Source organism: Alligator sinensis, unplaced genomic scaffold, assembly GCF_000455745.1.
Source record: "Alligator sinensis unplaced genomic scaffold, ASM45574v1 scaffold312_1, whole genome shotgun sequence".
Classification (NCBI taxonomy): domain Eukaryota; kingdom Metazoa; phylum Chordata; order Crocodylia; family Alligatoridae; genus Alligator; species Alligator sinensis.
The window spans coordinates 1,525,762-1,549,524 of NW_005842029.1; the positions used below are offsets into that span (position 1 = coordinate 1,525,762).

Sequence of the window (23,763 nt, forward strand, 5' to 3'; positions counted from 1 at the left end):
CGCGGCCCGGCCATGGGCGACCCGGGGCTGCGCCACAAGCCGGCGCTGGGCTACGCGGTGAGTGCCCGGGCGGGGGGTGCCCCGCGGGGGCTGCGCGCCTGTGTGTGTCCCTCTGAGTGTGCGCGCGCGTGTCTGCCTCTGTGTGCTTGTGTATCTGTGTCCCCGCGTGTGCATCTGCCTGTTTCTGTGTTTCCCTGTGTAGTTGTGCGTGTGTCCTTGTGTGTGTGTGTGTGTGTGTGTGTTCCTCTGTGCGTCTATGTGTGTGTGTGTGTGTGTGTGTATCTGTGTACCCTTCTCTGTGTGTGCCTCTGCATCTGCGTGTGTGTGTGTCCCTGTGAGGGTGTCTGTGTGTTTGGGTCTCTGTGTCCCTGTGTGTTTGTGTATGCGTGTGTGTCACTGTGACCCTGTATATTTGTGCATGCATGTGTGCCCTTGTGTGTGTCGCTGTGCCCCTGTGTGTCCCCTTGTGTGTCACTGTGTCCCTGTATATTTGTGCATGTGTGTGTGTCACTGTGTCCCTGTGTGTTTGTGTATGCATGTGTGTCACTGTGTCCCTGTATATTTGTGCGTGTGTGTGTCCCTGTGTGTGTCACTGTGTCCCTGTGTGTTTGTGTATGTGTGTCTGTCCCTGTGTGTGTGTGTCACTGGGTCCCTGTATGTTTGCATGTGTGTGTGTGTGTCCTTGTGCATTTGTGCATGTGTGTCTGTGCAGGCAGGATGCTCCCCCAGGTAGGGCAGTGCAGGGCCCAGGTTCAGTGGTAGGTTGGGATGGGGAGGCAAGGAGCAGGGCAAGTCTTGAACATCCCAGCAAGCTGGCTGCAGCCCCTCTTCCACCTTCATCCCACTCCGACCCCTTGGCCCAGCAGGCTGGAAGCGCAGAAAGAGGCTCAGGGTCCACGAATCACTGAGGGGGGAAGAATGAAGATCACTTGGCTGGGAAGGCTTCAATTCCTTGTCAAGGGAATGGGCTACAAAAGAAAAGGGTCCATTTGGTAGCAGTCTGGGGCCAGGATCTCCTGGTATCCCCCTAGGCTTCATCTCTGTCTAGTCCCATCCCCGTTCCGCATCCCCCAACCAAGCCTATATATGATAGGACTGGAGTTTGTCAGCGCTTGTGTTTCCTGACAAGAATAAAGCACAGGGAAAGGCAGAGCTTAGAGCTGTTGCCAACGTTACCTCTAGCAAAGCTGAGGGCAAGCAAAACTTGGGGGCATCCAAACCCCAAGCCTCCAGGCTACATGGTTGGTCTGCTAAAAAGAGGCCCTGAAGAGATCCTTGTTTCTAGAAAGGAAACCAGCAGAAAACATCACATCAGGATTTGGTTCTGAGAACTGCACCTTACTAGAAACCATGATGCTAGGGGCCATATAAACAACTGCCTAGACTAGAGTGCTGGAGATATTTTCTTTGGGCAGTAGGCTGCATGATAGGTGGCAAATTCTTTTCCTTGGGGGAAGGAGTAGTGTGGGTTGATTCTTGAAATGAATAAAAGGGAATTTAAAGATTAAAGATTTGAAGATTAAATTTTAGCTTAAGAAAGCTGACTGCTTTCTGTGGCATAAATTTAGGTGCATTACAGGGTGCACAAACTTTAACAGGTTAACTTCTTTTTGTAAGGCAATGCCTATAACACGGATGTCCTTGCATAAAAATACATTTAAAGAAGGGATGGGGATGAGGATGAGAGAGAGGAAGATTGCCCAATAAATTGAAGAGAGATTCCTCAACAGGTTGAATGGACAACAAGCAGAATCACTAGTGCTGGAGATGTTTTCAATAACTGATTTCTTTGCAGCTTCCTAGGCATTTTATGCGATAACACCACATTGTATTATTTAGATCACAAGAACTCAGCTGCTGAGAAACCACTTCCTTTTTACTAGCCTTATTAGGAGCATTTTGTCTGTGTCTTGGGCAAAAGAAAAAGTAACCCTCTCCTCTCCCAAAGCCATATGATGTTAGAATGATTAAAAACCCAGTAGGCTTGATGTGTCTCATGTATGCTGATGTTAAATCAGGAAAAGTTCTACTGAAACTAATAAAATTGCATGGTTATGATGGATCAGAATTAAACCTACAGTATATACCAGTGCTGGAATTCAATTGCAAGGACTACAAAGGATGTTTATTTTTATCTTTCAGTCTGGTGTTTGGTCACAAGGTGCATTGTGGCACTACCTTGAAGTGTCAGTGTTCTTCCTCCACTTTATTTAAGCACTTGTCATACTATTATTTCTTTGCTGTACTTCCCAGAAACATCACATTTTAAAGTCTTGAGTTTTTGCAACTTTCTGCTGTTTCATCCTTTTATACTCTGGTTGAGGTGTTGAAAATCTTTTCATACCCACTCAACCATAGATGTTACTCAGTACACTTGGCTACTGTAATAAAGAAGACTTAAAAGGCTGGGATTGATTATCTAAAATATGCATGTAGAAGCAGCCAGCCCTTTATAGTATATGTGCCTAGTGGTAGTGGTAATAAATTCACTGCATTGTTTGCGACTGTGAGTGAATGAATAGGAGGCTGTTCTTTTAGTAGGGCAATTGCTCCACTGGAATTTGGGCATATGATAGACTCATAAAAGTTGTCACACTTGCTCTGTAAACTTTTATCACTTCCTGTGATTTATGATTAATTTATGATCTACATTTAGTGTACCATCAAACTACCAGCTTCAACCACATTATTGTTTCTCTTAACTGACTACCAGTTCACCTTTGTGCGTACAGCCAGGAACAGATAATATATCAAATTCAAGTTAATTCTCTCAATACAAAGTTCAGTTCTACAGTTTTGGCTGATCTTGGAACTTGCTTCTTTGCATATTAGATGAGCGTTAACAAAACCCTTGCAATGCTTCTAGTTTAAACGCCCTAAAATGTAATTGAACTGCATTATCAATATAAATAAGAAATACTAGTCAATGCAAGATTTAGGTCCTGAGGCAACAAAGTGTGTACGTATCACTCTGAGTCTGTGATCATTTCCTTTGAAATAGACTACTCACTGGCTTAAAGTTCAAGTGTGTGCTTAAGTTAAAGCATATATTTTGGTGGATTGGAGCCTAAGCCTTGAATGTGACTTATTACTTGAAAGCAACTTATTTATTAATATTTATAGTTTTCAATAATTATGTGACTTTAATTAAAATATGTTTTTTTGATGATTGTGATGTCTGTGTAACAAAAATGTTGTTACAATTTTCAACCACAAGTAATAGATTATTAGAGTAAGTAAACAATGTTATTTGGGGTTTTGATTAGGGCTGGTGAATTACCTGATCCTTTGGGGCAGGGGTGGTGGGAAGGAATGAACTAGCATATGGAATATTACTTTTATTTAAGTGTTTATGGCAAATTTTGAAACATAGCATAATTGCTAGTATCCATAAAGAATGAGGTTTAGTGACTGTTTCCCTGAAACTAACTTTGGAAGACAAGCTGGGCTACCTTCTGAGATGACTGGGCCATCAGTGGCACCCATCGAAGTCAGTGTGCATTTTGCCATTGACTTCATTGAAAGTGGGACTGCCAAATGTTTCATTCACAGCCCCACTTTGAATTAAGTGATAGAGTCACTAAAATCATTTCAAGAAGCTAACAGTTTATTCCTATCAACCAGTTGGAATGTCTTCCAGTTTTGAAACTGATTCTAAACATAGCTAATTAAAAATATTGAGAATTTCTTATCAAAATGGAGATTTCTTCTGACACTCTAACTCTTCTTGTTTAAGTTTTTCCTGATATTCTCCCTAGTTTTGTCATTTGAACCATCCCAAATAACCTCTTTCCTCCCTTTGTAGTGTCTTTGTAATAATGTGAATACTTGTACACCATTATCATGTATCATCCCAACAGCCTGTCACCTAGCCAAGCAGTACACTATAATTCCTTTCTGCCTAAATCACTCTCTGTACCCTATTAAATGTCCCTTGAGATGTGCTGAATTCCTTCTAATTCATTAGCATCTTTCTGGTATTGTGGTGTCTGAGGGTGGTTTTACTATGTTAAAAGAAAGAGGGGGTCTGTGATATGAGAGATCTTCTTCATTCCTGAATTTATGTGTACTTTTTAAATCTTGATGGTAGCTTTTTACAAATTCCGCAGCTTCATATTTTTAGTTTAAATGCTCAGTAGTTTTATAATATTTTACCTTTGTATTTTGAAAGGGCCATTATCAATTTACAATCTAATCAATTAAGAAACAAGATAAAAATAGTGTTAGGCACGCCTTCCCTTCCACCCCCTCCCCCACCCCCTTTTTCTTTTCTTTTTTTAAGTTTCTGTTATGGTGTCATAGCTGTACTTTTTAGTGCGCCAGGGCAGGAAGTGGTTAATAGATTGGCTGAGAGAGTTTTTGAAGTCAGCCTTGACCTGAAACATCTGCCAGAAGTGTAGAATGTGGAGAGAGGAGCTGACTTCACCAGAAAATTCCTCTTCTTTAACAACCAAAAGGGAAAAGAGGATAAAACAAAAAATGGCAAGCTTTCATGGTAGCTGTCTTAAGCAACAAAGCATACACGTCCCTGCAGATTTGAGGTTCAAAGGTGTGTGAACCACAGAAGCCACAGAAACAAGGAGCTTTTTGGCTCTCTTAGGGTCTCTGGCCATTTACTGAGTGAGAGAAGCCATTCTGGTTTTCTTGAGGGGGGGAGGGGGGGGAAGAAGGCCTGGATCAGGGATGTAAGTATCATTTAAATAATTACATGTTTAAACTTCACTAATGATATCTGTTCAATGGTTAACCAACGACACATACCTAGCACTTATATGTGTGTGTGCATGTGTGCTCTCCGAGCTGTCCTGTGTGCATGTGGGGAGGTCCACTGTGTCCCTGCCCCTAAGTCACCCATGTGGTGCAGGGAGAGGGAGGTGGAGGCAGAGCCCCATGTTACCACTAGTCCTCCCTCCCCTCCTCCTTACTGCCTCCCTCCCTCCCAAGTCGGTGGTGCACTGCAGGAAGAGGGAGGCAGAGATGCACACTATGACTAGCCTTCCTGGGGCACCTGGCACTTCTCTTCCCCACAAGACTGTCTGGTGCTAAACATTAACTGTAATGCATTAACAGTAGAAATATACTTACTGTTTAACTTTTCGCATCTCTAGCCTGGATATAGATCTGTTCCACCTACCATCCCTGGTATTTATCCTGCATCACCCCTAATTCAGGCAATACGACTTCACTGAATTTTTGAGAAAAGAGTTTTTCCTTTTAACAGTGGTCAGAGACACTGACCTTTTGTTTCTGCCCATCTGTGGTTCCTTGCTGAATGTGAAACTCTTACAGTCTTTCTGTTATTTATTTATTTATTGGTTTAATTGTTTTGTCTTTGTCACTGTATGGAAGGATCCAGGGAAACTGAGGAAGTAGTATATGGAGGAAACTGAAAGTGACAATACTTTCCAAAACACAGAGAAAATGCATCCTAGAAGATAGTTTTTTAGTCTGATATTTTTTCAAGTAGCAATTAACGTAACTGTGAGATTAGAAATAAAAAGAAGCTAATTCACACTATGATAGCAGATACCTGTGGGTAAGGGATACCAAGCACTTAAATTCTTTGTGTGAATGTAATTCTTAGGGCCTTGCTACATGGTAACTTTAGGTGGCTTCTGGAGCTTTTAACCCCTGGAATGGCTGCACGTTAACCTTTTAATTGGCTTAAAGCACTTGTTATTTGGTTTAACATTATGCCACTCCAGGGTAGGATTATCTCTAATTCACCTAATTTTTCTTCTGTTTGATTACCTTGTGGCCACTCTCCACAGCTTTTCCACCCAAGTGGAAGTCCTCTAAGCTGAGTGGCCTCCCGCTGCCACTCAGACTGGCTGTGCTCCTCCCAGCCGCCCCTTTCACAAACTCACTCTACTCCCTCAAGAAGCAAGGTGACTGCCATGCTGCCAGAAGGAAGCCACCAGAAAGACCATATAGATGTGCCAACACTTTTTGCCACAACCTCTCAGGGCGCACTGTGCACTTTGCCTGCACAAATGCTGTAGTGGGGCTGCCAGAAGTCACACTGCTAGGGGATGTGCTCTGTGGGTCTCTGCTAGCAGAACTGCTTTCAGCAGTGCGCTTCTAATATAGACAAGCCCCCAGTCCCAAAAGCTTCCCAACTTGGCTCCCCACAGAAACAGTAAGCCTGTGTCTTCTCTAGCTTCTAGTTCTACCCCTGCTCACAAAGCCTCTAGTGGCAAGTCACAGCTGTGCAGGTCAGGGAGAATCAGAAGGGTTTTTTTTAGTCTTACATGAGACAGCTCCACTAAACCAAACAACAATAAGCTGATTAACATTTGTTCGGCTTACAGTGTAAGGTATGACAAGGCCCTTAAACTGACTTTGAAAAAGTAATGCTTGCCCCTCTGGTTTGGAAGTGCACTATCTGACATCTTCGAGGCTGCAGCCACTTGCAGATTGCAATAATTGGGAGACATTGGTAACCTATAAGACTATCATTTCAATAATTATCGTAAATCCAAAGAGAAATTTATTTTAATAGAATGATCATTTTGAACTTTTCTTTCCACTTTTTTTAGAAAGATTTGGGTTTTTTTTTTCCTTTCCAATTGTTTGAAAGTAAAAAAAAAACCCCCACAAAAAAACAGCTGTTTTCACATTCACAGCATCCTCACGAAAGGAGCATGAGAAATATTTCCAGCTCCAGTGGACAAGCAAATTAACTGACACAACTGGCAGTAGTGAAGTGGATTAATAATATTTGCGTTTCCGGGCCTGACTTTTTTAGACTTTATTCAGTGGGCTTCAGTGAGTTCAAGTGTGTGGTTTTTAGTGGTGGTATTTCTTCTCAAAAAATGAATAATAAATTATGAAAAGTAATTATTAAGCCTTGTCCTTCATTCTTCACTTGAACAACATTTCCAATGACAGCAGTGATTCATATTACAAAATTGTAAGCATTTGGGAAGTAGTTTTATTGTTAAGCTTTAAAGAACACACACACGTTGAGGAAATTAGCCCTCTATGTCACTCAATAGTGAACACTAGGGCCAAGTAAGAAAGGGATGGACTCTTGAAGAGTCTTAACTGCTTTCATCAAACATGGAAAGTTGCATTGACTAACTGAGGAGCCAGAGGGAAAGGAGATGGAATCTTTTCTGTTACTGAAAAGCAGAAGAAAATGTTTGTGTTGAAATCTCTTTTAGACAGTTTTTGATAATGAAAGTGCTATTCAGTTCAGTACAGTACTTCATATGCACATATGCTGTATTTCTCAGTAATGGTATATAGCTGTGGTGCTCGGCCTTTTGGCCATGCATGCCAGATGAGTTGCACAGAGCTGGTCTGTGGGCCAGATTGGGTCCTGGGCATCTGGCATTCCCCACTCCCACCTCCCAAGCACTGGAATTGGGCCCTGAAGCCTGATACCACCCTTGCCATGCCTGCTGGGATCAGGCATCTGATGTATCATACAGGACCTAGGGCTTTTCATGGGTCTGGGAATATGTATGTTACAGACCCTGTGTCAATTTACTCTGTGTAATTCTTTGTATTTGTCCTGTGATCTTTTTGACAGTTTTAATAAGGTCTACCTACAGGAGCATCTACTACACATTAAAGCGCACATGTACATTAGCATGTTTTAAATCTTTGGTTTCTTTCTCCTGCGATTATATTGGGTAATTAATTGCTGTGGTAGGATTTATAATTCTTGTCATCAAGGAGTAGTGTAAACTACTTGGGTGCTGCTTAATAAAACTTCTTATACCTAATCTTGAGGATATGCAAATGAAATAGGCATAGGCGCATTTAACTTTGATGTTACTATACAAGTCTCTGGTCATTACACTACAATAATAGGAGATTTAACCAGCTCACGTTAGCACCTCTTGTAGTTGCTATATGAACAAGCTTTACAGCACACAGCTCTATAGGGCAAGGTACAGACATTACTCTTTTACTGGTATTAGTGATTGGAAACTGGTCTATGGCCATAGCAGAACAGACATTCAGTACACGTAGATTAGTTTTAAAATGGCAGAACTTGGCCTAAGATTCCTCCTGCCACCACAAGGGTGAATGCTTGTTGTGTTTGCTACCGATCTAAACTATGCTGCTTACAGAAAACAACATAACTTAGATTGATTCTGCCTTGCATTTTTTGAATGTCTGTAATGTCTTGTCTGTGCAACCTGCAGGTCTTGCACAGTTAATAGCATGCACAGCTCTTGGAGGAAGGTTGGCATTTTGGTAGATAAAGCCTGGGACCGGGAACTGGGATGTCTGGCTTCTGTTCAAGACTGTGCTATGTATTCCCCATTGAATGTAATGCTTCGCTTTTCTGTGCCTCAGTAGTTGTACAGATTCATTTATTAATGCTTGGGAGAGGTCCATATACCAGGTCACAGGCATGAAACATACAGCGTGTGGAACTATTCCCTCTGGTCCACTGGTAGTCTTGCGGGCTACTGGAAGGTGGGGGCAGGGGGGCATAGCCTGCTGCAGAATTTGGGGTTCCTGGACCCTAGTGGACATGTTCATCAGCAGCTGCCCCTTTGCTCTGCACAGCTGTGTGCTCCAAGGCCTGCTTCTCCATCTAAATCTGGTTTTATGCTGCAACACAGCCCTGACTTAGTGCTGCCACTAGGTTAGAGGTCTGTGCTGCCACCTGCACTGCTGCCTGAATATGACCCCTGCAGTTTCTGGTGGCCTCATGGATCCAGCCTGGGAGGAGCCCCTGCAGTCCACATCTGGCCTTGGGCCTGGGGGTGAGTTTAACAGCCCTGTGCTAAGGTGATATAATGCAGCTATGTCTAAAAATAATAGTTACATGCCAGCCTTGCTGAGCTGATGAGTCTGGTGCTCTGCATTTCAGTTTCTTTCTCTGGACATCAAGACGGCGCTCACAGTCTGCTTATGGCTCAACAGGGCCTGCCTAGTAATCCTAGCTACAGATTCCAGAAGTTTCTGTGTTTCTTCCCTGCTCTGAAAGTTGTAGTAATTTGTGATGGTTGCAGATGCCATACTCAAGTTATAGCCATTTGTTTTTGCAGTTTTTGCAGCTGGGTAAATAGAACTGTACTTTCAGATGATGACCAGGGACACAGATGTGTTAAGCTTGTCGGTTCCACTTTTATTTCTTGTTATTTGCAAGTCAATGTAATGTTTAGATTCTTATGCACTAGCATGATACTGTAATGCCAGAATTGGGAATGCTGCAGGAAGATATTTGCTTATAAAAGCTGCTCCTACTGGAATGTTTGAAAACATAACAATGTATTTCTGCTGGTCACAGTGCTTGAAAAAACGTATTTATATAAAATCTAAACCAAAATAGGTCTGCTGGAATCCCCTTGAGGAAAAAGTCCATTTTGTATGAAATGCATAGCTGTCTCTTGAACACTTAAACTTCACTGTTTGCGTGCCTTTGTTTTTTATTTTTCAGCTTTTCTAAAAGTATATTGGACTATCATTTATTGGTTAGTATAGTCCATGAAAATAAAGTTCTCTTCTCCTGCATAACCGTTCTAATGGAATACTTGTTTCCCGAGCAGTAGCACAGCTGAACTTTCAGTGGCTTGGGCAAAGTACATTTGGAGTTCAGATTTCATGGTCTTCATGGTTTACTAATGCTATTTAAGGATACAAGAATGGAAATGAAAGTACTTCATTTGTCTAGGGAGTATAGAAGGTGTGTCTGTATTGTATTCCTTACAAAAAAAATCTAAAAACCTTTACATAGCAAACCCCTGGCTGACACATCCATGTGGTTCATGTTCACCAGTATTAAGGGTGTATCAACTCCTAAAACTCCCTTGAAGAAAAGCCTGGGCCTTATCCTGACTCAAAATTGTGTGTGTGTGTGTGTGTGTGTGTGTGTGTGTATATGCGTATATATATATGTGTGTATATGTGTATATATATATGTATATATAAAATTATATATGAGTGTGTGTGTGTGTTACTTCTATTTTCAGTGCCTTCAGCATTGCCCATTGTAACTAAGCTAGGTGGAATAGAGTGGTGCTTCCCAGTTTTTCTGCAACAGTTGTGTGATTCTTGTCTTAGAAACGATACGAGGAATTCATGCTGTCTGATATTTCATCACCAAGATGGAATGTTTATTGTTAAATTCCTGTATATGTTGTTTTATTGTTTTGAAATATATTAACTTTACAGGTTTTAGGTCTAATACTCAAGGAAAACATAATTCTCTCTTTTTATTTCAGCATTGAAAAAGCAAACTGCTTGGGTTGGTACCTAAATATGAATTCAGGCAATGAACTTTTTAGTGTCTAAATTTTGACCTTTTTAAAGCCTTATACCTAAATAGATGCCTTACTTATGATTAAGGAAGATTATGATATCTGTTAGACTTGTTAGACTATCAATTTCTACTAATACTATCAACTTCTACCAATACAGATAGTTTTCATTATTGATTTCAGTTATTGTTGGTGTCGTTGTTTGTCACTTCAAGAACACCTGAATCTAAATATGGATTTAGGTACTGAAGTACTGGCACACAACTATTGTAATTTTAGCTTGATTTTTCTCTCTTTTTTAATTTCTGCTGAAACTTGCAGGTGTCTTGAAGAGCGCTCAAGTGTGTTCTGGTATGTATTAATATGTAATATTAAGTGGTGACTGAAATCATCAATTTTACCTGGACAGACTGCTCTTCTATTTTTTTTTCTTTCAGTCCATTACTGTTCTTAAATTTATGCATAGCAGTTTGTTATTCAAATGCAGGCTAAATAAATCAAATACAAGTTAAATGAAAATGAAAACGAAAACTTGATACATGGATATTAAACTTGATTAAGAGTTTGGAGATATGCTTGTATGTCAGGGAAATAGATTGAACTGGGTCCCAAAATAGTCTATATATGCATATTCCTAATTACAGAGAAACATGAGAGTTATGCGGGGAGAAAACTACAGGTCTGTGTAGTCCATTCCTCACCTAACATGTTGTAGGTTTTCAAATGAATATCGTACTATGTTCACAGCTCCCTCTGTTTCCCTTGGCAAAATGTCTCACATTCCAGTAACCCTCTGGGTGAAATTTATCTTAAATCTATATTGGGGGCCTTATGTGTTTCTTTGTTTTCTTGGAGGTAAAAATGCTTCTGTCCTACATGATTTCATGTTGCCATTAATATTTTGCTTCCAAAATTAAATACCCACTTGGTGGTTGCTTTTATAGGTTATATATTTTGAGCTTTAGAAACTTTCCTGCACTGTGACTGGTAAACCGGAGCCTTTCAAGGCTCTTGTGTGCTCTTGAGGCTGGCACCAGTCAACTAACCAGCTGTCAGTTGACCACTGATAATTGTCTTGAAAGGCTCCTGTGCAGTTCTGAGGCTGGGAGTGGCCGCATGGTCAGTTTAAGGTGTGATGGGAACTAGCAACAAAGTTACACAAAATATGTATAACAATTTTGTGGCTTATTCCCTATTATATCATGGCTCTAATTGTTTGAACATATAGCTCACTACTGGAGAGATGATTAACTAGTTAATCACATCTTAAGTGTAACATCTGCCAGGCAACCAGGGATACCCATATGAAAAACATTGGGAAGCTTCTGCTAGTGCAGGGGTTGTCAACCGGGGGTATGGGTATCCCCAGGGGTACTTGGGGAGGCCCTAGGGGGTACATGTGGGTGGGTGGGGATGGAGTGCCACCATCCACCACCTTGCACTGCCGCCTCCCATGAGCAGGACCCGGGTGGGGGGAGGGGAGGGGGAGGAGAGGGCAGTGGCACCCCTCCGCAGGTCGCATAGGCACCGCCTGGCTGGCCAGATGTAGCGGGGTGGGGAGGCAGGGGTAGGGGGGGAAGCTCACATGCAGTGGCTGCCACCACCACCCTGCGCTGCCGCTGCTCCGCATCTTGCTATGCGCCATCCCCCCGGCCCCGTTCCACGTCCATTCACTGGGGTACAGTTATTTTAAAAGGTTGAAAACCCTTGTGCTAGTGGCATGTAACACCTGTGCTTTGCAAAGGTTACTTGTGATTTCATTTTGAATTTAGGAAGCTGAATGGGATGTACAAAGCTCTACCTAGTTTGGAACCCACTATCCTTGAGTCCTCTGTCCATATACTGTCATGGTAATTGGGGTGTGTGTGTCAATGTATAAGATGAAAATCTCTGTGGCTCATGTTATGCCACTTTCCATAGGCAGTCTCCATCCTGCTCCTTAAAGACAAATCACATAAAAGAACCTGTGTGAGTGTCACACATCAAAATTATCTTTTTGGCACACTTTGGTCTGATATACAGTTGAGCAATAGCTTATATTTCTTTCAGGTGGTTGGCAGATCCAAAATTTTAGGTTGAAAGGCTTAGCTTGTCTTTTTTAGTGACTGCCTTTATGGCTTCACAACTGTTGAGGTAACAGCATAATTCATAAATAAAAATTTTTGGAAATTTCTTTTCCCTCCCCCTGAAATATATTGAATTGACATAAATCATGAGACTGTGACGGCAGGGAAGCTGCTTTTTATTAAATGCAAAAATGTCAGTTACGGCAAAATTGAACTTTATTTTCCACTCTTAGCCTAACCTCAGTCTGTGTATATGTTTGATAAGGGCTTATTACACAGTATATATGAAGTAATGCCAAGTGACACACATTTGTATCAATGGTCATAGGAAGAGCTGCAATAGAGCAGAATTTCTTATCAGCACAGTTGGAGGAGAAGTAAAGAGGTAAGAGAAAGAAAGAATAGTGCAGCACTTTTCCCTAAGGCTGTATTATTTTGTCAAATGCTGTCATGCCACCCAGCAGTTTGGTACATGCTTGTGAAGAAAAACTGCCTGTGGTAGAGACACTATAGGCTAAATCCTATTTTGCTTTATTTGTCTAAATGGCACACACACAGCCATGTAACTGTGGATTTTGACACAGTTTGGGATTCTAACAGTATTTTGCGCTGTTTTTCTCCCAGATTCTTACTGGTAGAAAACTAGCTTGGAAGCTGGAGCATACATGTTTCAACCTGCTGGCTGGAGAGCTATACAGATGAGCTCTCCATCCAGGGAGTATGAGAGGGCTGTTCCGTGGGTCATGCCCTCCGTTCAAGGAGTGCATTACATGACATCTGGTCCTCTCCTCTGACTAGGAAGTGGGCAGGCTGTCAATAGGCAGCCCCTCTGGGTTTTAAATTGTCTGGTGTTCAGCCCAGATAGGCTGCACATGGGGTGATTAAAAGCCAGAAATATGGGAAGTGGGGCTGGGCACAGCCTTTCTGAACCCAGGTCCTGTTTTCCTGGCTTTTAAATTGCTATGTTTTGCCATGCTGGGCATCACATGTGGCATTTAAAGCCCTAATGGTTGTGAACAAGGGCAGGGAGAGCTTTGCTGGCCCTGTTTCCCAGCTTTGATATTGTCCTTGTGCTAAATAGCTGAGTAGGGAGAATGCCGTGTAAAGCCTGTAGGTCTGGGGTTGGGGCGGGAAGAGTGTTCTTGGCCCTGGTTCCTGGCTTCCAGGGCTTCACAGTCCCTGCCTCTGCCACTCAGCTGTGCAGCAGAGATAGTATTCAAGGCACAGGGGTGGGGAACTGAGCTCTGGGGCAACCTTTCCAAACCAGATTCCAGGTTCTTGGTCTTTGCAGTCACACTGCCACAGCCCAGCTAGAGGGTGACAAATGGAGTGTGAAGGGGAAACCAAAGGGAGCCAGCAAAGCCCTCCTGCTTCTTCCTCAAATTGGTGACTGCTTGGTTTTGGGAAGAGGTGTGGAGAAATATCTGCTGCTTCTCTCGTGTCCTGGACCAGTCTGGGAAGGCAAGGGAACCATGCAGCAGAGCCCCAAGGAGCTAAGTGAACTAAACAGCACTGCAAACCTTCTGCCTGCTTCTCACACTGGGGACCCTGGTATGTGAGGACTGGCAAGGAGCAGCAGGTGGCTGCCTCTCCCCACTTCCCAGTCTATGGGAGGGGTGGAAGCAGGTGCCCTCCAAGGCTTCTCCAGATGGGTGATACCAGTCTCCCTAACATGCAGGAGTTTTTTCCCATGGCTCCACTCCTGGTTCCAGGAGCAGTTCATCCGTAGGGAAGTGTACAAGCTTCCATTCCCTTGGGAGAAATTCTCTTAAATGGTTGGAGTTGACATATTTTTCTCCCAAAACTGCCATTTTGGTCTGGGGGAAACAGTGTGAATGCTTGTGATTTCTACTTATACACCCTCAGAATCTTCTGATCTTTACCATATTGGTGGGGCATCTGGGTCATCCCTGGCTCAAAGGGGCCAATTGTTGGCAACCTGTTACAGCAACAAGTTAGTTCTCCAATCTGGATCTGATTTGGGGATTACCAAATTATAAATTATTATTATTAATGGGTGTGTCTACACATGCTGTCAGCACACAGCAATAAATTCTGGTGCATATCCTGCCAGAGTTTATTACTGGGTGCACTGTTTGAACGTGCGCCAGTGAGCGCAGCACATTGAGCCAAGTTGGAACAGCCCTGATTGGCAGGGGATTCCAGGGGGTCAGCCTGCCAGACCAGGGCTTCTCTGACCCAGCTCAACATGGTGCAGAGGGGCTGGCTGGGGTATGAGGGTGCTCCAGTGCGGGGCTAGCTGGCAGGCATCCCCCACCCTGAAGCACCCTCATGCCCTAGCCAGCTGCGTCAGTGTCTACACGTGTGCTGCTGTGGAGTAAAATTCTGCAGCAGAATAGTACTTTTATTTATAAGTACTACCCTGCTGCAGTGTTTATTAGTTTACTGTGGCCTAATAGGGCCACACATGTAGATGTGAGATGTTTACTGTAGAGTTAATTGGTCTCCTCTGCAGTAAATGTGTGTAGATGCGCCCAGTAGTAATCACAGTGTTGGATAAAGCTTTAGAAATAATATTAATGACATTTTTTGCCTTTCACCTAAAGAATAGAATGATGGAGTGCTTCCTTCTTGCCAGGGGGATGGTGAGATATCTACAGATTACTTCCAGCACTTGGCTTTGTGTGTTTGGGCCTCTAAAGTAGATTTCTTGAATGACACTGTTCTTCTCTGTACAACATTAGACCAGTCCCATATAGAGCTTTTATTTCATAGTGATTAATGTGTTTTTGGAGTAGAACATTACAGGTGATTTTCAAAAGTTTTTCAGAAGTGTTCACTCTTGATGTACCTTGGCTAATACTAAAGGCAATGGAGGAGTGTGACTGTATGTTAAAGATAGTATAAGTGGTAACAGCATAAAATCTTACCTGAAAGGAAAACTACCATAGAATCTCTGTGGGCAGAAAGTCTGTACTTGAATAAAAAGCATATAGTATTAGAACTTTATTACTGACCTCATGATCAGGAAGGTGAAGATGATTATGCGTCTTTAGCATTTGCTCAGGGAGGTTAGGGAAGGTGCTGAAACAGGGCAAGCAATAATAATGAGAGACTTTACCTATCTTCACATAGACTGGGTAAACACCTTGGCCGCATCCAGACCAGCTCAGCTGTGTGGTATGTGGCGCTGAAGAGATGTCTGCAGTGCCACATAGCACACATTTTGGTGTTTTCCACACTGCAAGGTAGCGGGGAGAGGGGGGTTGACCCTGGGAGATCCTGGGGTTAAAAAAAGTGCACAAAAAAAACAAACAGGTGGGGCAGAACAAGCATGGACAGCACGTGCTGCCCAAAACCAGAGTCTGGCTGGCTAGAGCCATGTTCTGGCTGCTGGCTAGAGCCATGTTCTGGCTGCTGGCCGGGCTCTGAGTGTCAGGATTACCGCTTCTGCAGCACTGGGAGGCCCCAGGACTCCAGGTAAGGCTTCTGGGCCAACACTGTGCTAGTCCCAGCTTCCACTACCCAACCCAGGGTAACCTGTCATTTGCCAAGAGGGCGCATGGCACAAGCGTTCCCCAGGAACAAGTAGTAGTGGTGCAAAATGTGCCACTACTTCTTGTCCCTGGGGAAATATACATCCATACTCGTGGATGCAGTCCTATTCAGGCCAGGGTGTGGAAATAAAATTTCTGGATCTGATCAACTGGCTTTTTAGAACAACTGGAATGCACAAGAGGAGAAGCAATTCTAGACCTAATCCTGGATAACACACAAGACGTGTTGTAAGAGGTATCTGCCACTCTAATCGTGACCATAGCATAATGACATTCAGCATTTGAATGGAAGGGAGTAAACCAAAAACATCCATCATGCTAACATACAGCTTAAGGATGGGAAATTGCATAAAAATGAGAAAGTTAGAATGAGAAGTTTAAAGGAGCAGTCAAAAATGTAAGAAATCTGCAGGCAGGTCAGAAGCTGTTTAAAAATACCATAGTAAAAGCTCAGGAAAAATGTATATAACAAATCAAAAAGGGTGCCAAGTTGATCAATAAAACCCCATGTATGGTTTAATAGCAAAGTTAAGGCATTTAAGGGAAAAAGGTATCCTTCAAAAAATGGAAGGCGGCATTCCCAAATTAGCAAAACAGATTGGCCAGTTGCATGTAAAAGTGAAATAAGGCAGACCAAAAAAGAATTCGAGGAGCACATAGCAGAAGCAGCTAAATGTAATACTAAAAGCATTATAATAACCAGCTAGCGAATTGGTGGCTTCATTAGATAACCAAGGTGTAAAAGATGTACTCAGGGATGATAAGGCCATAGCAGAGAAGCTAAAGGAATTTCTTTCATCAGTGTTTACTGCATATAACACTGGGGAAATTCCCTTGCCAGATAAATCCTTTCTATTAGATGGGTTTGAATAGTTGGACCACATTGAAGTTACAAAAGAGGAAGTTTTAGAACAAACTGATAAGCTGAATGCTAATAAGTCACCAGGACCAGATGGCAGTCACCTGAGAGTTCTGCAGGACCTCAGAGGTAAAGTTGCAGAATTACTGGCAATAGTGTATAACCTATCATTACAAACAGCCTCTGTGCGAGAGGACTGGCAGGATGCCTGTCTTCAAAAAGGGTTCCAGAGGTGATCCTGGAAACTACAGACCAGTAAATCTCATTTCCATCCCTGGCAAATTGGTAGACTCTAAAGAATAAAATCAGCAGTCACATATACAAATAAGATTTACTGGGGAAGAGTCAACATGGTTTTTGTAGAGGGAAATTCTGCCTCACCAGTCCGCTGGGGTTTATGGAGGGTGTTAGCCAGCAGTGGACAAGAGGGATCCAGTTGATACAATGTAGCTGAACTTTCAAAAAAGCATTCCACAAGGTCCCTCACCAAAGACTTAAAAAACAAACAAACTCTGTTTCCATAGGGTTGGAGAGAAGGGTCTTTTGTGGACTGAGACCTGGTTAAAAGATAGGAAGCCAAGGGTAGGACTAATGGTAACTATTCAGGATCGAGGGAGGTCAAAAGTGGGGTACTTCCAGGATCTGTGCTGGGCCCGGTTTTGTTGAACACATTTGTTAATGATCTGGAAATGGGGCTGTATAATGAAATCACCAAGTTTTCAGATGACACTGAATTATTCTGGGCAGTGAAATAGCAAGCTGCTGGGGAGGAAAGACGAAAGATCTCACCAAGCTAAATGAGTGGGCAAAAATGATATATGAACTTGAATGTTGATAAGTGCAAGGTAATGCACATGGAGGAAAAACTAGTCGTTGCAACTCAGGAAAGAGACCTTGGAGTCACTGTAGATAGTTCTCTAAAAATGTCAGTTCAGTGTGTAGCAGTGACCAAAAAAGCCAATAATATCATTGAAAAGGGAATTGAAAACAAAACAGAGAACATCATGTTGTGCAAATCCGCTGTGCACCACCCTCTTGAATACTGTGTGCAGTTCTGATCCCCACATCTCGAAAAGGATGTTGTAGAATTAGAAAAAGTACAGAGAAGAACAACCAAAATGCCATACCCTGAGAGATTAAAAAGGCTAGGACTTTTTATTCTGGAAAGGAGAAGGCTGAGGCAGGATATGATAGACCTCCATTATGAAATTTATGGACCAAGTGAATGGGAAACCTGTTTGCCAAGTCCCAGAAAACTAGAACTAGAGAACACCTACTGAAATTAGTAGGTGACAAGTTTAAAACTAACAAAAGTTCAAGGCACGGAAGCAGAAAGGGATCTTGGAGTCCTAGTGGACTCCAAGATGAACATGAGTCGGCAGTGTGACGAAACCATCAGAAAAGCTAACAGCACTTTATCGTGCATCAGCAGATGCATGACAAATAGATCCAAGGAGGTGATAATTCCCCTCTATCGGGCGCTGGTCAGACCGCAGTTGGAGTATTGTGTGCAATTTTGGGCACCGCACTTCAAGAGAGATGTGGATAATCTGGAGAGGGTCCAGAGAAGGGCCACTCGTATGGTTAAGGGCTTGCAGGCCAAGCACTGTGAGGAGAGATTAGGGCACCTGGACCTCTTCAGCCTCCGCAAGAGAAGGTTGAGAGGCAACCTTGTGGCTGCCTATAAGTTCATCAGGGGGCATAGAAGGGAACTGGTGAGGCTTTACTCACCAAGGCGCCCCTGGGGGTTACAAGAAATAATGGCCATAAGCTAGCAGAGAGCAGATTTAGATTGGACATTAGGTCTTTCCTGCCTATGCAGGGGGTCGGACTTGATGATCTATTGAGGTCCCTTCTGACCCTAACATCTGTGAATCTATGAAAAGAAAATATGTTTTATGCAACATGTAATTTAACTTGTGGAGTTCATTGCTGCAGGAGGTGATAGAGGCAGGTAGCACAGCCAGGTTCAGAAAGGGACTGGATACATTCATGGTTGATAGGTCTACTAATGCAGGGGCAGGGAATTATTTCAGCCAAGGGGCTGCTTAACAAGTTTTGGTGAGCTGTTGAGGCCTGCAAGGGTGGCCCTACCCCTCAAAAGGTTGCTCTGCCTCCTGGTTGCCATCTTGGGACTGGAAGTCCCTCCCTTAACCCCTGACCTTTGCCATCAGAAGTCCCTCCCCTTGCCCCAAAAGTACGCCTTTTGGGATGGAGGGGTTACCATCTTGGAACCAGAAAAAATAAATTGTATACTAAAAGTCACACATCTACAATAACCTATTTTAATTTTATTTCAAAAAATATTTTTGACCTGACTCGTATATGTTTTGTTGTGTATATATATAGATAATTGCTCAAAATGAAGTCTTATTCTTGTACATTGTTGGGTGTGGGGGCATATGGAAGAGTGTAGGGGGAGTATGGGTGGGTGGATATGGGTTTCTTTTGGGTTGCTGTGGGTGTGTATGTGTGGGTGGGTATGGGGTTTGTGGGGAGATGTGGGTGTGTGTGTGTGTCTGTGGGGTGTGGGGGAAGGCACTACGTGTTTCTCATCTGCAACATGGGGTTTGCAGGACTTTGGCTATGTGCTTCCATGTGGGGCTTTCGGCTAGAGTGCCAGGAACCTGGCATGGAGCTGATGCAGCCTGATGGCACGGAACTCCCCACTAGTGCATTATCAGACTGGGCTGGCTTTGTGCAGGTCCCAGTGTTACATCTGGAAACTGCACACCACAGGGCTGGCCTGTTGGCTCCATGGCACACCGCATGGGTCCTGACATTGCAGCCAGGAACTGCATGGAGCCTGAAGGGGCCGCCCTGGGCTAGGTCAGCTCCGTGCCACACCACCAGGAACTGTGTGGTGCCAGGAGGTGCTGGCTGGCTCTGTGCTGCACTGTGCGGGTTCCGGCTGCAACGTCAGGACCCACACACAGCCAGCCTGGTCTATCCCATGCCAGTGTGATGGCGCAGGAACTCAGGGACCCAGCTCTGTGCCGCACTGTGCGGGTCCTGATGCTGCAGCCAGGAACTACACACTGCTGTGTCAGGCCCGGGCTGTTCCGTGTCGCACTGCATGGTGTGGCAATGAGCCAGCTGGCTTGGTTGTGCACTTCTTGGCAGTACACAGTTCCCAGCTGCATGACCAGGACCACAGAATGCAGCAGGAGCCACCGCAGCCCCCTGCGGTTCTCAGCTGGCTTTTGCTGCTGCCAGCCCTGGCCCTGGCTCCCTGCGCTCTCACCTGCTTGCTCACTGCCACTTTCTCCTGTACCTGCCGCCACTGCCCTTCTCTTGACACTTACCTTCCTTCCCTGCCTGCTGCCACTGCTCCCCCCCAGCCCACCCACCGCTCCACAGCATGCCATGCAGTTCCCGGCTGCCTGGCTGGGTCTGCAGGATGCCGCAGGAGCCAGTCTGGCTCAGTCAGGCCCCTGTAGTTCCTGGCTCTGTGACCGGGATCATACAGCGCAGCAGGAACCACCTGGGAACTGCGGGGGACTGCTGGGCTAGGCTGACTCCTGCTGCTTTGGTGAGCCTACCTCCCACGCTCCCTCTGTCTGTTCTTATCTGAGTTTCCCTCTTGGATGAAGGGAGGGCAGGGGAGCAGCCCCATGGTCACCAGGCCAAAAGCCTCTAAGCAGAAGCTTTTGGTTGGGGGTTAGGGATGGGGCAGGGCCGGGTAGTTTTGCTGCTGCCCTGGCTGGCTCCTGCCACTGGCTCCTCTTGGGTCCTGCTGCCACTGGTGCTTTGTCATCTTTGACGGGCAGTTACGGGAAGATAATAATTAATTTTCTAAACTTTTTAGTGGCCTTGCAGGCTGGATAGAATGGCCTGGTGGGCCAGATTCAGCCTATGGGCCGTATCATGCCTGCCCCTCTACTAATGGCTATTGAATGAAATGTAGATGTTTCTTTTGACATCTCTAAACTAATAATGGTGGCTACCAGGGAGGATATCGAATAGGAGATAAATCACTAGAGCTATCCAGTTCAATACTGTCCCTGCACTCTGCTCTTGGAGATAGGATATTGGACTAGATGGATGATTGGCCTGACCCGGTATGGCACTTCTTATGTTGGTATGTTTTTAAAACTTGCATTGACTTCAATGATAGTGGCCTTACTATATAGGCAAATCCCAAAGTGTGCATTGTATATGTTTTTTTCCTCTTTTCTTTCTTTTATATATTTAGTGATTTTCTTGTTTCTTAAGCTCTTAAAACTGAATTATACTTCCTAAAAATTAAACCAGCAAACATCCTCTCCAGGGCTAAATTAAGATGGATTAACCTGTGTACATTCTCTCCTACATTCCAACACACACATTGGGAAAGGCTGAGGTAGATCCTCAGAATGTGATATTTCCTCCTCCTTTTCTGGAAATGAAGACTGAAACTAGAACTTTTTTTTTACTATTTGATTTTTTCCCCATAGTGTACCGTGTTCTATAGGATAATAAACACTGATATTATAATTGAAGGATCAATTTGGAATTTGTCAAACACAGTTTAGCCATTACTTTTTACATTTTGACACCTAAAAATACAGTGATTGTTTATTGCTATTAAATGGACCTTGAATCCCTATTCTAGACATGGGTCTCAAGTGAACAGTTTATCTTGGAAACTAATTAAAATCAATGAGAGCATTTAGAGCAAAGTAGTGCCTTTCTGTGCTTGAAGTGTAGCAAGTCTGTATGTGAACAGTAACATGAAATATGTTACATTGTGCTTTTTAAAAATTGTACTTCAAAAATTATTTCTTTTCTCTCCTGATAATTTACCCATGATTATGATAGAAAACTTAAGACCAGCAACTTGCTTGTTTTAAAACAGATCTTGCAGTCTTGAGCAATTTTGAAATTAAATAAAACCAAAAAGCCCACTGTTGGTGTGTGTAAATGGACAGTCATGGGTTTTAATTAATACAGTTTTTTTTGTGTAACCTCTCCATTTCATGGTGCATATTATATCCATTGTTCTTAAATCTGAAAGATAAGCTATTAGGGACAGGAATTATATTGTTCTCTAAAGAATGTGGCACACTTTGGAATATTTTAACAAAATGCAAGTGAGAGTTTTTAAAATAGTTATATGAATATTTCTATTATACTCATAACCAGTTTTGCAGTTTCAATAGTCAATGATCTTGCTGTTCTCTAGAATGAAACATCTTGTCAGCTATCAATAATATTGTTTTGATTTCTGCTAACATGGTGATAACATTTGTACCCAGGCCATTAATCATGAAATAACAAGAGTTAAAAAAAAGTAGAGGTCCTATTAAACCTGTGATAAACCCACTGAACTTTAAATAAAGTTAATGATAGGAATCAGTGGGTGCATCTACATGAGAAGTTTACTGCAGAGCTGCCTAATTAGCTCTACATTAGATGTATGGGCATCTGCTCTTGTGTCCCTATTAGGTGGCAGGAAACTAATTACTCTGCAACAGGGTGTACTTGTTTTAACTCTGTAGCACTGCACGTGTAGCTACTGACTCAGCTGGCTGGGGTGTGTGTGCACTCCAGTGCAGGGGCTGCCTGCTGGCTAGCTCTGTGCTGAAGCACCTCATGCCCCAGCCAGCCCCTCTGCAGCATGCTGAGCTGGGTCCGAGCAGCCCTGGACTGGCAGGCTGACTCCCAGGAGCCCTTTGCCAGCAGGGGCTGCTCCAGCCCAGCTCAACGCGTTGTGCTCTTGGGTGCACTATTTGAATGGTGCCCCCTGGGAGCAATGAACTCTAGTGGGATAAGCACTGGAGTTAATTGCTTTGCATTCATTGCAGGTGGAGTACGCCCAGTGTGTCCTAAGGTCTGCGTTCCTTGCTCCTCCCCCTCCCCCTTCTCCCTGCTTCCCACTCAAAATGGTATTAGTGGATCCCTTTTTAAAACACCAGTAAAATTGGATCTTGTTAAAACAGCTGAAATGGACTGACCAGAATATTCCATTAATAACTATTTTAACTTCTTTATTCAAGAAGGCATCCTTATTCAGATTGGCATGTGTGTACATGTTTAACTTAAAGCATCTGTATAACTGCTTCTTTGACTCAGTCTAAAGATACAAGTGTTTAAAACAGTTTTGTGATGCCACATTGGTCAGACAAACTAATTCTGTTTATACTCAACTTCCTTAAGATCTGCACTCTTGCACTGTTTTCTGTGCAATACCATTATTTGGAAAAAGACAGGAACAGGAACACTGGTGTCTCCTTGTACTCCGTTACCTGTCTATATCCACATATACTTGGACTATAAAGTCTTTGGGGAAGACACCGTCTTTGTTCTTTGTTTGTACAATAGTGAACTGGCCAATAACTGGAGCACCTAGGCATTGCCATATTTACATATAAATAATAATAGAAAGATTGGTCGCTGGAATTATTACTGCCGTATTAACATGACTTGTAATGACTTTGTCTCCCGTAATGCTTTCTTGGGTTTTAAATGAAGATAGATGGCACAGAATATTTAGATGGGTTGCACATACATAGTTTTACTACCATTGTAGATAAGGCTTCCTTAGCTTCTATCCCCAGTTGGCAGTCAGCATTAATTAACAACAGCTTTTCTGCTGTCATATATTTTAGATGGGAGAGTAGATGTTCATATTTTAGAATGGTTCCTTGAATGAATGCAAACGGGATATAATAAAATGAGCACTGAAAATCTGACCATTCTCTTGTGGATCTTTTGAATATTAGTCAGTAGCTCTGAGCAACAGACATTCATTTACTGTACACTTGATATTCATGAGTACCGAAGGCCTTCAGGTGCCAGTGGTTCATTTGGGATTGAGTATACTCAGTGCTTCTGAAAACCATATTGGGCTTGATTTATTTTTTAATTGGCTTACATTGAATAATTATTACATTAATTAATAATGATTAATGATAATTAGAAATGATAATTAATTACATTAATTATCATTTCTCCTCATAGAAATGATAATTAACTGACTGGATATCATTCCAGTATGCTGAGTAGCTTTCCTTTCTTGCAAGTGAGGACTCATGCCAAGAAGAAATAGTGAATTTAGGGAAAAGAAAGTTTGCAATCATGCATGTTTTTGTATGTGCATGTATATTAGACTG

General features: G+C 43.1%; 1 protein-coding gene across 3 annotated transcripts in view; it reads left to right on the forward strand.

Moving 5' to 3' along the window:
- The window catches only part of ARHGAP6 (Rho GTPase activating protein 6), a 575,699-nt gene that overhangs the window by 270,731 nt on the left and 281,205 nt on the right, over positions 1–23,763 (forward strand). Inside the window, exon 1 of one of the 3 annotated variants that reach the window (XM_025202545.1) lies at positions 7–57. The exons of the other annotated variants lie outside the window; for them this stretch is intronic. Coding sequence (XP_025058330.1) covers positions 13–57 — 45 coding nt within the window. The 5' untranslated portion in view covers positions 7–12. Of the gene's footprint in view, positions 1–6; positions 58–23,763 lie in introns of those variants that run through there. 3 annotated transcript variants of the gene reach the window in all.